The 13865-nt window shown below is 50.6% G+C and overlaps 1 protein-coding gene across 1 annotated transcript in view; it reads left to right on the top strand.

The window, feature by feature from the left end:
- Nucleotides 1-1903: 1903 nt before the first annotated feature.
- Nucleotides 1904-13865, top strand: part of GRK3 (G protein-coupled receptor kinase 3) — a 57393-nt gene continuing 45431 nt past the window's right edge. The window contains exon 1 of the mRNA XM_062615615.1: nucleotides 1904-2180. Within this exon, the coding sequence (XP_062471599.1) occupies nucleotides 2068-2180 (113 nt within the window). The 5' untranslated portion in view covers nucleotides 1904-2067. The remainder of the gene's footprint in view (nucleotides 2181-13865) is intronic.

A 13865-nucleotide genomic window follows, 5' to 3' on the forward strand; every position in this document is an offset into this window, starting at 1 on the left:
ACCACTGGTTTCATTGTAGGTGCCGCTGCCACGATGCTTCGCACTGATGGAAACCCCAAAGTAGAAAGAAGAGAACAAGTTTCTGAATTAGGTTTCTGTATTGGCCATCACCAAACATGACTTCCTAGAAATTGTCACCAAGAACACCTTTGGAGGGTCCATTACAATAATACCCAGATGATAATGGTGCAAACGTGTCAGGGAATAAAAAGCACAGCATCTGGAATCCAGTAAGGCATTTCTGTGGCTCTTATTGCTACCACCAACATCACTGTAAGGTCATTTAAAAGTTTTTGACCACAAAAGGCCCTCCTTGGCGGTGGCACAGGTGGACAGTGATGGGTTGTGTTTGCTCTCCCTTTCCTTGGCGCAGCTGCATGGGGATGATGGTGTTCAGCAATGCTACCAGCAGCGCTACTGCTGCTTCTGCACGTTCCCAGCTCAGGAAATGAAAACCAGTTCTCTCCACGGCAGCAGGGACAGGCCAAGGGAATGGCTTGAACCTGCCAGAGGGGAGACTGAGATGAGCTCTGAGGCAGAAGCTCTTCCCTGTGAGGGTGCTGAGGCGCTGGCACAGGGTGCCCAGAGAAGCTGTGGCTGCCCCATCCCTGGCAGTGCTCAAGGCCAGGTTGGACACAGGGGCTTGGAGCAAGCTGCTCCAGTGGAAGGGGTCCCTGCCCGGGGCAGGGGTTGGAGCTGGAGGAGCTTTAAGGTCCCTTCCACCCAAACCAGGCTGGGGCTCTGTGAGTCCATGGTTTTACAACGCTGAGATGACCCCAGAGGAGGGGCAGAGGAACCTCCCCGGCGGAGGAGAGACCTTCCCCATGGGACCTGCTCCAGGGGGAAGCGTTGGGTTAAATTCACGTTTCCCACAACGAGCAGGTTCTCAGACGGCTCCTCAGGAGCCGCTCGGTGCCACCCTCCCGGCTGTGTGCTCTACCTTGCTTTAATCAGATCATTAACTTTCATAAAGCTGTAGGAAGGAGGAGTGGCGGCACTTGAAAAGAGCTCAAAACAAGCTGAGTTTCAAACTTCAGACTTGTCATTGACTTAGCCTTTCATTGAGCCCATTATTCATGACATATTTGACGAAATCCAGAGCAGAAAGCAGCTGAAATCTGCATATCTGCCTGGCTGCAGCAGAGCTACTACTACAGCACCAAGCAGGACCGCGGGGCTCTGCTGGGTGCGGGAGCACCCACAGCGCTTCAATGAGCGCCAGCGGGGCTCCGCACAGGTGCATTTGTTCACATCCCGCTTTTCTTACACGCACCGGGTTTCAATGAGCTCTGAGGACATCCGTCCCGAGGCAACGTGCCCCGAGGGTGCTGGCACCCCAGGGCGGGCCGCGTCCATGGGGCCGCATTCAGCTCTTGCTCTGCCCTCGCTGCCAGGGGGCTGAGCCATGGGTGGCACCCGCACCCCGGTAAGCAAACAACGGGGTCCCTGCTGTTCCCCCCGGTTCCCCCTCGGGGCAGGGGCTCTGCGCTCCGCGCCCGCACCGGGACGCGATTCCCCCCCGCCCCAATCCCACCCCGGCTCCGGCCCCGCCGCCGATTCCAGGTCCGGGTTTTCGCAGCCGCCGCCGGGCAGCCCCTGCGGCCGCGCCGCCCGCCCATGGCCGCCGAGCGCCGCGGGCGCACCCGGAGCTGCCCGCCCGGCGCCGCGGGGGCCGCGTAGGCTGCGAGCCGGGGCGGGGGGGGCCCGCGCCGGGCGGCCCTGCCGCCGCCATGGGCCCGGCGAGGGCGGGCGAGCACTGAGGGGCCGCTGCGGCGCGGCGGGGGCGGTGCGCGGCCCGGGGGGGGGGTTCCCGCCCGCCCTCCGCGGCGGCCGCGGGCTGAGGGCGCGCAGGGCCGGCGGCGAGCCCCGGGCGCGGAGGGCGGGGAGGCGGCCGCTGTCCCCCCCCCTCCCCGCCCCGCTCGCACACGCGCAGCCGGGAGGCGCTCGGCGGCACCGGCGGAGGGGGAACGGGAGCGGGAGCCGCCGCCCGCCCGCCGCCAACCCCTGCCTCGGGGGCGGCTGCCCCGGCGGAGCCTCCATCTGCAGCCCGGCGGCGGGAGCGGGAACATGGCGGACCTGGAGGCGGTGCTGGCCGATGTCAGCTACCTGATGGCGATGGAGAAGAGCAAGAGCACCCCGGCGGCCAGGGCCAGCAAGAAGATCACCCTGCCCGAGCCCAGGTACCGGCCGCGGCCCGGCGGCCTCCCCTCCGCGGTGCTGGACATAACGGTCTGGCGGCCTCGGGCGGCCCGAGCGGGGCCGGTGGGTGCGAGGGCTGGGAGCAACTTGTGGGGCGCCTGCGGGCAGGTGGAGGTGCGGAGAGCGCCGCTGCTCCGGGGGAAGCGTAAGCACCCCGCGGCCGGGCGGGTGTTCGAGCCCAAACTTGATGCTTCATCGAGCGGGTGAGAGGCAGGTGGGGCGGTGAGCTCCGCAGGACGGTGAACCCGAGCGGAGGCACGCTCGCTGCTGTGTTCCGCAGAGCTGAGTCCCCGGTGCTCTGACCACAGAGCAGGGAGATGCGGGGACAGGCTCGGCGGGAGGGTTTTCCCTTCGCAGGCAGCTCTCGGAGCAGAGCCGGTGTGTGCTCAGCCATGAAGCGGGGCACGGCTCGGGCTCACGGCCGGCTCCATCACTGGGCGTCCTGCCGGGCTGGGGCTTGGAGCAAGCTGCTCTAGAGGAAGGGGTCCCTGCCCGTGGCAGGGGTAGGAGCTGGAGGAGCTTTAAGGTCCCTTCAACCCAAACCAGGCCGGGATTCTATGAGAAGCATCTTTTTTTTTGCTGAACGACAGCCCTTGGTTATGCACGGGTTATAAAATCACCTGAGCATCGCTTAGTTATTTACTGCTGAAATGAAAAGTAACCTTTCACGGCTCTCCGTGTGTGCATATATATGTATATGTATATATGCAAAATGATGTTTTAGCAGGCAAGCTACAGATTGCAGCAGAAAAAACCAACCCCCCCATGCACTGCAAAGCGTGTAGGCAGTTTGCATGGCTGCTGGTGGCCTAGCCCAGCTCTGCCGCGAGCGGGGGCTCCCTGAAGCCCTCTCGCACTTGGTCACTTGTTTTTCTGCCTTTACGCTTGAATTCTGGGCAGTGTGGAAGGTGAAGGGCACGGGGGTGCTCGGCCTGTGCTAATCCCCCTCACAAGGATGTGAAACCTCAGGCAAATGGGGTTGGCAGTGGTTTTTAGGGTTCGGTTGAGGATGGCTTCTTGGGCAGGTGCAGGTGCCTGGTTTTCTCCTGATGTGTGGAGATGCTCATGAAAATAATACCCATAACACTTAGCCTGAGGTGCGGTGTGTTTACTGGAGTGCTGGTAGCTTCACATTCCTCAGTGCTGCTGTCCTCGGTGGCAGGGATGTGCAGTGGGGTTCTGCCATGCAGCAGGGACGGGACCCCTCTGGGGAGGCAGAAGATGGCACGTGGAGGGGTGCAGAGGAGGACGGGTCCTTCCAGCACCCACATGAGCAAACAGCAGCACTGTTGGAGCTTGTGGGGAGGCTCAAAAGCTGCTGCTGGTACCGATAGCCATTGCACAGAGCGCAGAGCAAGCCTCGTCGCCCGGCGCAGGCCTGGAGAGCCCGCAGCACAGTGCTCTCCTCCTCCAGGACCCGCATTTGGCCGATGCTTGGTCGTTGCCCTGAGATGCTTCAGCCGTGTTTGGGAAGCAGCAGCCGGGTGCAAGAGGAAGTTTGGCGGCGGAGGAGGAGAGGTGAAGGGTGAGGTGGGTGCAACGCCTCGCTCCCGGAGCTGCGTGTGGAAGAACCTGTTTGCAGCTTACATACGATACTAAAGGAAAAGGGTTGTTTGCCATCCCCCCCAGACTGTCGTGCTCTGCAGAAGGCGAGGAGCCTTCAGCAAGGGATTGGTTTGTGAGCGGTGCCAGGGTGCTGTGGGACAAACAGGACAGCTCAGGAAATGAATGAGAGGAAGCGTGGACATAAATGAGAGCAGACTTACCTAAGCCTGGGACCACAAACGGCTCTTAGGGTGCTTGAAATGACTGAACTTCTCAGCTTCTAACTGAAACCAGGGATTTCCTCATGCAGTAGGAAATTGTGACCGTTATTCTGGTGTCAGATGTCTTCCTGCTGGCTTCTGGTCAGGGTTTTTTTTTGGTCCCTCTCATTAAAACAGACACAGTGTGTTGGCTATACTTAAATATTCGGTATCGCTGGCAAAGTGATTCATTTAAAATTACATAAATCGGCTGGTTAATGCAGGTTGATATAGTAACAGTAAAAAAAAAAAATACAGCACACAACGTCCTGCCTTATACGAGTTTGAAATCAAACAATGTTTCCAAAGATGTGTTTTCATTTTGGGGTGCGAGAGCAGCTCCTCGGAGGAGCACGAGCACCGGTTGTAACGCTGCGAGCAGCATCCTGGCGTTCGGCTCCTGGCTGCCAGCGGGACAGACAGCACGAAGGTCACTGGAATATCACATCCACGGCTCTGCCTTGTTGCAGCAGGAATGTGTTCCCTGCTGGTTTATCTCCAGCGGGCAGCCGCTGCCCAGCCACGGCATCCTGTGCGCTGACGTTACCTCCTGGGGATGGGTCACAAAGGTTTTCCCCCCTGTCCCACTTTGTCTCTTTGCTGGAGCCTGGCACACCTGTAGGCACCGTTTTATATCGTTTTATATCGCTGAGATAAGAGCAAATGAAGTAAATGAGTTTACTGTCATGCAAATTTGAGGGGGCTTCCTGTTTACAAGGAAATAGCTGTAGTGAAGCAGAATGAATTCCAAGGCCGCAGGCCAAGGCTTAGCAGCAAATAAACTATGAGGGTGAAGAGTTTATTGGCCATGGGGCTGATTAGTGCTGAGTTTACATGGAGTATCCTCAGACTGCTTCTGTACCGAACATGTTAAATATCACAGTTTGGGAAGAAAAAGGCCAGCGAGCACTGATGGGACAAGAAGTGCCCAAGGAAGAGGCTGAGGGTGTTTTTGTTGTTTTAAACCACCAAAACAAAACGACCCTTTTTCCATCCCCTGTCATCTGCTTTTCCTTCCCTTCTTGCGTTTCCTTTCGTTCCAAAGGGCCTTGCCAGGGCCTGGGAAAGCTGCGGTATCCTTGAGTTCTGCGTTGTTCCTTGGGAGCTGCTTTGTGGGTGGATTCGCATGGGTGGACAGAAGGGTGTCAAAGGCAGAATGTCCTGCACAGGTAGGACTGAAACGGAAAAGCAGATGTGTTGAAACATGAGCAAACCTGAAGCCTTGATCATTTTCTGCACAATTGATGTCCAATATTTTTAGGTTTGGGGAAGGAGTAAATTTGCTGCATTCCGGTTTTTGGGCTATTCAGCAGAGTTCTGAAGGTCTTCACTTTTCCGTGTAAATTTTAGATTTCCCTTATTTTGATCAAAGGGAGTGGAAGAACACTAGAGAACAGCTCCTTTTATTTGCTAGCAGCTTCCTCTGTCCTGACTAAAGGATTTTCATAATGTGAAATAGAGAAAAATGGTTCAAGAAATCCAGTAACTGAAATCAAAGAGGCTTGCAGTGGGTTCCGTCCAGCTCTGCTGTCCTCCTGTATGCTCCTGAATCCTACCCCTTGGGGAAAAAGGAGCATGTTGCTGTCACTTCCTTAAAAGCCATGCTTCTAACATGTTTTTCCTCAGGTATCATCCATCCTCGCTTTACCTTTAGAGTTGAAGTGAGGTACTGGTACCCCACGGCTTCTTCCTGAGGCAGGTTTGTCTGGGGTGTGCTCTTTGCTTTCCTACCTGTCCTCAGACCAACTCGTGTAAAACCAGTCGAGGGTCACTGAATGCATGGAGATTGCTTTTTCTTTCCCACTTCAGTCCTGAACTGTTTGTGCTTTGCTTTCTTCATGTTACAGTGCTGAAAACCCAGGGGCATCTCTAGCTGGGAGTTAAGCATCTCTGTCCTCGATCCTTCTGGTTTTCAGTTTTGTTCTCTCGGCATTGCTGTACTCTTTCTCTGAATTTCAGTTGTTTCTTCATGTTCCCTCCAGTGTTTTCTTGTACCTCTTGAAACTTCTGTAACATCTCTAAGTTACAGGCTAAACCTCTGTCTCTGTCAGCCTCGGTTACTTTGATGGTGTTTCCTCTGGCTTCCTTTAACATTTTCTTGTGGTGCTTATTCATTTAGAGTGCTGTCTCTACCCAAATCTTCCTGACAATTGGTTGTGTAATTTTCATCCTTGTTGCCATTACACCCGTGTCATCCCTTTGCATCTTTCTAGGTGCTTCCCTGTTGCTCCAAGCATACCCCTCAGTTTTGGGCTTCTGCTTTGGCACTTCACTCACTGAGCATCTCTTGCTTAGCGCCACGGTATCGGGAACTGCTGCAGCTTCTGTTGCCCAATGTGAGGTGAGGGGCACTGCCAGCTTTGGTCTGTGCTGATCATTGCCTTCAGGCCTGCAGAGCTGCTCCCCGAATCCCTCCTTGAAACACCCTGTTTGTTAGGAGGCTCCTGGGGTTTATTGTGTTTAATCTCCCGGTGTTTGCAGTGCTGAGGCAGTGGTTGCTGTGTTTACCCGTGGTGTTTCCCGTCTGCTTCTCTCTGCCCATTTGCATTCACTTCCCTCCGATGGCATGCGGGACCTGCAGCACCTTTTGTGTTGCTGGGCCGTGGCATGGCAGGGTCTCACCAGTGACATTAACACCAACCCCCTACTTTATACGCAGGTTGTTTAGAGAACGTGGCAGCTCCAGGAAGTCTTGTGCTGTATCACGCTTCTTCCTCACTGTCTGAATGCAAATGGTAGAAATCTTCAAAGTGCTGTTTTCCTGTTTTCAGAACATAGGCCCAGATTCTGCAAAGGCTTATGCATTTCCTGGGCTTTGCACAGAAACGTGCCAATGAATGCAGAATTAAACAGGAGATGCTAGGGAGGATTAAGGATCTAATGCTTAATTCGGCTGAATTTGTGAATTTAGCTCTGTAAGGTGATGCTTCACTGGAGCGTGTTCCATCTGCTTGTGGCAATAATGACTGTAAATTATTTGAATAGAATTTCTTAAGCTTGGCTGTGTAAAACTGCAAAACAGTTGAGGGGTTTGTTTGACATTTACAGGTTTTTTTAGTGAAGTGTTTCTGGGTATTTTGATGCCATTTCCAGGACTTACTAAATATTGAATTGAAAAATCTGAAGTGAGAAATTAAAACCAGCATGCAGGACCCTCGAACTGTTCACAATGGTTTCATCGACACGCAGTTTGTGAAATACAGAAGGAAAAAGGATTCTGAGTGAAACGGGTTTAGGAACTCCTTTATTGTCTTGCAGTTGTACTGCAGCTCCTTGGTTGAGGTGGATGTTTAAGTGAAGAACACAGGAGGCAAAGCCTGGTGAGAGCTAGGGATGGTGAACACAAGTCAAGGATTCCAGCAAGTGCCGTAGGTGACCCTGGAGTAGGTGTGTGATGGAGACAAGTGGTAGGGACTTTCCAAGGCCAGAGTGTTGCTGTTAAATGGAGCTTCTCAGAGTTCACTGGGCGCTGTCATGAAACCGGTAGTAAACCACTCGTACGGGTGCATTATTCCATGTTACTGTACTTCTGCAATGCAGCTGACATTTCTGAGATGGTGTCTTCTCATTTCAGTGAGACAGCAGAGCATCTGCCCAGTTTTCAAGTGCTAAAAATACCCGTGAGGGTGTATTTTTACATATTTGAGACACTCCAGCATGCCTTTTGTCCCCTGCCTCAAGCGATAGTGCTGTTGGATGCCTGGAGAGCGGCGTAAGCACTGTACTGGCCCATCCTGCTTGTCTCCTGTCTTAGGCTATTTTTGATTTCCTTACTTAATGTAGTAAATTGCTATTGACAAGTACGGTCGAGAAGGCAGTTGTTCATTTAGTTTAGTGCAATTGATAGTGAGGTGTGTGTTTCAAAGGTTAGTCTTCCTGTTCAGCAATGATGAAGTGTGTAGACTGAAGCTTACATCTTACCTTGCTTGGCCGAAAAGGGATGCTTGACTCTTCACATGGTAACTGGTTGAGGAGGGGTTAAAACTTGATTTAGCATTACAAGAAGGACTGAACAGTTGTGGTTTTGTTGTGGAAGAGCTCAGCCCTGCTGGGGTGAGGACAGATGACAGTAGTTAGATTTTCTTTAGCGATTCAGCCTCCTAAGTGCTGTCAGTAGAAGTGTGTGGTTGGGAAGGTAGTAAAAAGATGGGTTTCTCAAAATAGTTTCGGATACATACGGGAAGCTTGGGGCTGCTGACAACGTGTGCTTGCTTTTTATCTCAGCTTTGTGCTTAGGGAGAATGCAGGCTTTCGGGATGGATGTGGACTGTCAGTGCCGGAGCCTGTGGAGCAGGGCTGCGGATGCTGCTCCCTGCGCCAGTTGGGTGTTCTCTCACTTGGGAATTCAGGCTGTTATTTCTTTATCTGTTTATCTGCAGTGACTCGTTAATAAAAGACAGGCCTATGTGGGAAGAGCATGGGAGGACGAAGGTCCCGTGGCAAGGCTAAAATAGATGAGAAGTGAGAGTCTGAAAGGAGAGCTCTGGTGCTACCTGTGCTCTACAGATCAGAAACTACGCCTGTCAGAAAGTAAATGTGTACCTTTGGTCACTCGTAGGACCTTTGGCAGATGCAGGCATTGCAGTTTGATTTTCCAAGCTTTGGATAAGCAGTGAGGCCCTGGACTGTCTTGCTCCTGAGCACACAGTACTCAGCGCATCTAAGTGTGCAGGCAAGAGAGCTCTGGCCTCGGGAGAGATGCTCCAATTAGCTCTCCTGTGGGGATGCTGTGAGACTGAAGCTTATGTTTTGAAACATAGACCTTCCCTCGGGTGTCATTACTTTAATTAAGAAAGAAGGTAAATGAGGTTGATCGGGGAAGGGATCAGTGTGCAGTCTGCTGATGCTGTGCTGGAAACAGGGATGTTTCCAGGGCTGTTTTGAGGGGAAGCTTCTATGGTGTGATGTTGCATTGTAGGTGTGATGCATCTGACCAGCTGCAGCACACGGAGCACACATGGTGTTCCTGGTGGGAGATGTGGACAAGCAGATTTGCCTTTCCAGTAAAATTAACAGCCACTGCTCCCTGTACAGGTATGACAGCTTTACAGTGCCCAGGCCTTCCCATGTGAAATGCTTTTGGCAGAGCTCTGGAACGATAACGTCAGGACATGGATGTGTGCAGGTCTCAGTTTCTTTTCAGGTGAAGTCCTGTGGAATGGCCTGGTTTAATCTTCTTCTCAAGAACAACATTGTTATTTCTTTTTTTGTAATTAATAGAATTAGAAAAAAGCCAATCAGGAGCCGTCAGGTCTAGGTGCATAAATGGAATAAAGCAATTTAATTGAACTAAATTGAGGTAAAAGCAGCAGTTCCTAGCTTTAGAAAATACAGCTGTTTCCCACAGCAAGAGCTTCACCCCATGCGTGTTAGTTTCTGCAAGAAGATAATCCTAATACTGAGTAAACACCTATATAAATATGCCTTTCATAAATAATGATGTCTGAGAGGGTTGGGATACATGTAGACCCCCCCCCGTTCATGTAGAACCCCCCCAGTCCCCTTCCAGTGTGCCAGGAGTTCATCCTGTGTCAGCATATGTCATGTCCAGGGGAGAAAGGAACTGGGGAAAGGGCAGGTTTCTCAGGTGGAGCTCTGCAAATCAAAGCCTTTATTAGAGGCAAACGTCAATCCAGCCTGGGCGATGCCCTGGGTTGGTGATGCACAAACAAGCACCAGCTCCTGTAGTTTGAACTTGTTTAAAAGACTTCTGGGAAGAGGTGATTCTTAGGCCGCATATTATGTGAAAGGTTTCACTTTTGATCCGTTTTGCATTACTAAACCTTTTAAAGGCACTTCTCTAAAGAAGGAAGGCTTGGCTGCACTGGCGGTGTGCCAGTCTCTCCTTGCTTTGAGTTGGGCTTGTTGACCCTGTCATGCTGGCAGTTCAAAGGCCTTTGGGGCAGGATCTGTGGTCCAGTTTTAGCAAGTTTCTGATGGATTTGGATAGTGCAAATAAACACTGAAGTCTCTGTACAATTGCATCTGGAGACTATAAATGAATAAATAAATCGCAGGCGAAAGAAAACGTTGGCTGTAGTTCGTGGTAGCTCACTTAATGTTTATGGTTGCACACTGCATTTAAAGAAAGATCTAAACATTTTATAGATACGGGAAGATAGATTAAAAAAAAATTGGCACGTCTTCAGTGGTTTGTATTTGTTTAAGAGCAAGAATGATGAGTGACAAATTACTTAATTGCAGGAGCGGGGAGATGTGGTTTTGCTCCAATTTCTCCTCCTTGTACTCGCTCAGTCGCAGCGTTCTGGTGGAAGGGCAAGTCCTTGACATTACCAGGCAGTGTAATTATTCCTGAAAAATTCATGTACTTAGAGGCTTTTATGTTAGTTTCAGATTCCAGCAATGATAATGCAGCCGATCCTCAAGGAACATGAAGATAGTGCATATTTTGACATCATCACTATGTAGCTCTTGCTTTTGGCTCTCTACTCGTAAACTTGCTCCATTACTACAGTTTGCATAAGTGAAGCTGCTTCGTCTCCTGGATGAGATACATGCACTGGAAGGGGGGGGGGTGGGAATGTGTGGCTGAGCTTTAGTCCCTTCCATCATAAACAGGGTGGAATATGCTGTTAATTGTCCTTGACAGGTACAAGTGCATTAGTTGGCCGCAGTGAGTGACTTGGCAGTGGGCTTGGCATCAGCTTCAGAAGGTGCAGAAGGGCAGAAAATTGGGTAGAAGTACGTGCCAGTTTCTTTCCCTTTCTGTTTTCTATCCCGGTTCTTGTCCTTTGTGACATCCATGCAGGAATGACCAGGAACCACGCTGCAGGTGCCTGTGCTGCTGCGTTGGTGGAGGGAGATAAGTTTGGTTTCCTTCGCGTTACCTGTCAGCTGGGGAGACTAAGAGTAGGATGAGTGTGTGCTCTAATTAATGTAGCACCAACCATCACGTTTATTTCTCTATTAAATAATGAAGTCAACTGGATGTTGCATTGCTGTCAAGGGTATTGCAGTAACAGGATAGGATAGTATCGGATGCTCAGCAGTAAAAGAATAGAAGGAACATATACTTTCCATGTCATTTCATTGTTGTCCAAAAATGTTTGGATTTTGGTGGTTTTTTTCCACAACTTTCTAATGATTTCTTTCCTCTTCGAATGTGGAATTTTACAAGTAAGGGATACGTAGATGGTCTCATGGTCCCTTCTAGCTTTACATGCTGGAGTTTACTGTGCCCCATTAATCACTCGAACAAGCGTTGCGATGCATAAAATAACTTTTACAGCATCTGAGAACAAAATAATTTGGGGAAGTATTAACTTCTGCTGAACTTTGAGCTGGGTGCAAGGCTCAGAGGAAGCAAAATGAAATGGCTTGAGTGGTTTGCGATACGTTCACCATCTCTTTTACCTCTTGCACAGGAGGGAAGCTAATTCTTTTTTACTGGTTGCAGCGAGCGTCTGCCCTTTGCTTTCACCCCTGAAGTGGAGCATTAAGCTGAGCTGGGGGCTGTGATCCAGCGGTTGTTGCCGTTTAGTCTCGTTCACGGGGAATTTTCTGTTCAGTTGGAGAGATTCTTCATGCCAGTGATGAATATACTACAAGAAAATAACAGCACCCTCAGTAATCAGCCGCACAGATTTACTCATTATGTTGAGATGTTTCCTTTCTTCTCCCCGTCGCCTTCTGTTATGTGACTTGTTTTCTTTCCTTCTCCACAAAACCTCAGTGAAAGTACTTCTGAGGAGAAGCTGTATTACTGATGATGCATTGGTAGTATTAGACTTCAGGCTTCCAGATTTTCTCCTCATTTGAAATTGAGTCTTAAGTGGGCTCGGTTATTTTCTGACTGCAGCAAGCTCAGGTCTTTGGGAGACTTACCTGTGGGCGCAGGCTGGAGTATTTGTGCAGCAAGAGAAGGCAAAGAGGAAAGCAGAGATGGAGGGATGGGATGAGGGGATGTGATGAATACCGTGAGCAAGGTGGGAACAGGATGAGAGAGAGGTTGGGAAAAAGGAAAGAGGGGATAAGAACAAGAAGGGAGATGACAGATGAGAATAAATGGAAGGTGACTGTCCAGTGTGGAAACGGGATGCTGGAATGGGGAGAGTGGGAAGGTGGTGCCGAAGGTCGGCAGTCAGAGGCAGTGGTGGTTTAGCTGCTGAATATCTTACATTCTCTTGAAATAATTATTAGCATCTAAGCAGTTCTTGGCTGTGCCAGGAGCCATCAGGAGCTTGTGCTGGGTAGAGGATCCACACATGCCGAAGGATGCTACTGCCCTGATGACAAAGACGAGGAAGAAGAGAAACCCAGCTTAATTTTACAGACTGGAGAGCCGAGGCAGAGAATGTTCAGGGCTTGCCCAGGATGGTACAGGAAATGATGGCAGAGTTGTATACTGCACTCTGCTCTCAGGCCGGCCTCCCTAAAGCTGCCATTTCATTCTTGGTTTGTTTTTCTGTTCCCCTTTTTCTGGTTCAGCTTATAGGTGAACATAGTAGTGAGTGTAACTGTGCATTCCTGACGTGGGTACGATTCTTTAGTGCTTGCAATAAGGCCAAACATTTTTCTTCTCAAGCTGTCAGGTGCATCTCTGCAATATCTAATATCCCATAAACCTGAACTGCTAGTGATTTATAAGAAAAAATAACTGCCTTTTATGATAAATAATTAAAAGCTCCTTTAAGATACAGTAAGGCCAATAGTAAATAGCTTCTTGATCGAGTTCCAGTAGTAAGAGTATGTATTCACATACATACCATCCCATTTTTCTTTACCCTTTTCTTTTCCTAGGTGCAAGCTTCTTTCAGAAGAACTCCTGCACAATGCAGTGTATCAGACCTGCAGGGACAGAATCCAGGCAGCTTTGATAAAAGAGCACAACTTCTAGGAAATGCCAAAATGAATGCTCTTTATTTTGCCCTCCTCCCTAACTTCTGTTTCTGCTTATGCCCTCATCCTCACCCTGCTCTCCAAGGGACCTCCTGGTTTGCTACTGCTGGTGTAGCTCACCAGGGAGGGAGGGCTGTGGGTGAATGATGCCTGTTCCGTGCACATCCTTTTCTGTCTTAAATAGAACAGAATGTGTTTTCTTCCTGGTTTTCAGACGCTGTGATTTGAAGTAGACATGTTCCGCCTGTACCGACCTTGGCCCCGCGGCAGTCGGCTGTGTCCTGTCAGACCATGTGCCACCACACATGCTGGTAGACAGCGAGAGCTTTTGAATTGCCAAATGTGTTTTAACCTGAAGGCTGCTTTTCAGCATGTTTCTTTGATCAAGTCTGCAAGACCAGGATGCTGGCTGTAGTAGCTACAGCTTCAAGATGCAGCTTAAAGCTCCTTTGAGCAGATTCTTTAGCTCATGCTTGTAACAAACCCCTTTCCTGGGGCAGTGGAGGAGCTGACCAGGTTAGAGTGACCTGTGCTGCTCACAGAGTTTATGGTTAGATATCAGTGTCATCTTCCTGCCTGCTCCTGGGCAGGCAGTAAGCTCTGAGCTGCTGGATTGTTCAGCTTTTGCTTTAAGGGCAACTTCTCTCATGGGGCTGCAAGAGATGAGCGCTCCAAGTGCCTGCAGCATCCCGTTGCCCCCCTCAGCGTCAGCATGAGGCAGTACGTGGGTACTGTCTGCAGTGCCAAGGATGGAGGTGACTGCCTTACCTGCAGTGAAGAGCTCTCCCAAAACTTGGCTGATGGGTCACCTCTGCATTAGTTGTCTCTGGCTGACCCTGGCATGGTGCAGCTCTCTTCCCTGCCTCGTCGAGGGCAAAGGGCTGCATCATGCTCCCAGATCCCCACTTCAGTTCAGTGCTGGTTAAACCAGCAATGAAGTATCCAGAGTCCCTGTTGCATTTCTCATCAAATCTTAAACTTGACTTGTGATTTCCCCTAAGT

Source organism: Pezoporus occidentalis, unplaced genomic scaffold (genome assembly GCF_034315485.1).
Source record: "Pezoporus occidentalis ecotype Australia unplaced genomic scaffold, CSIRO_AGI_Poc_V1 ctg102, whole genome shotgun sequence".
Taxonomy (NCBI): Eukaryota; Metazoa; Chordata; class Aves; order Psittaciformes; family Psittacidae; genus Pezoporus; species Pezoporus occidentalis.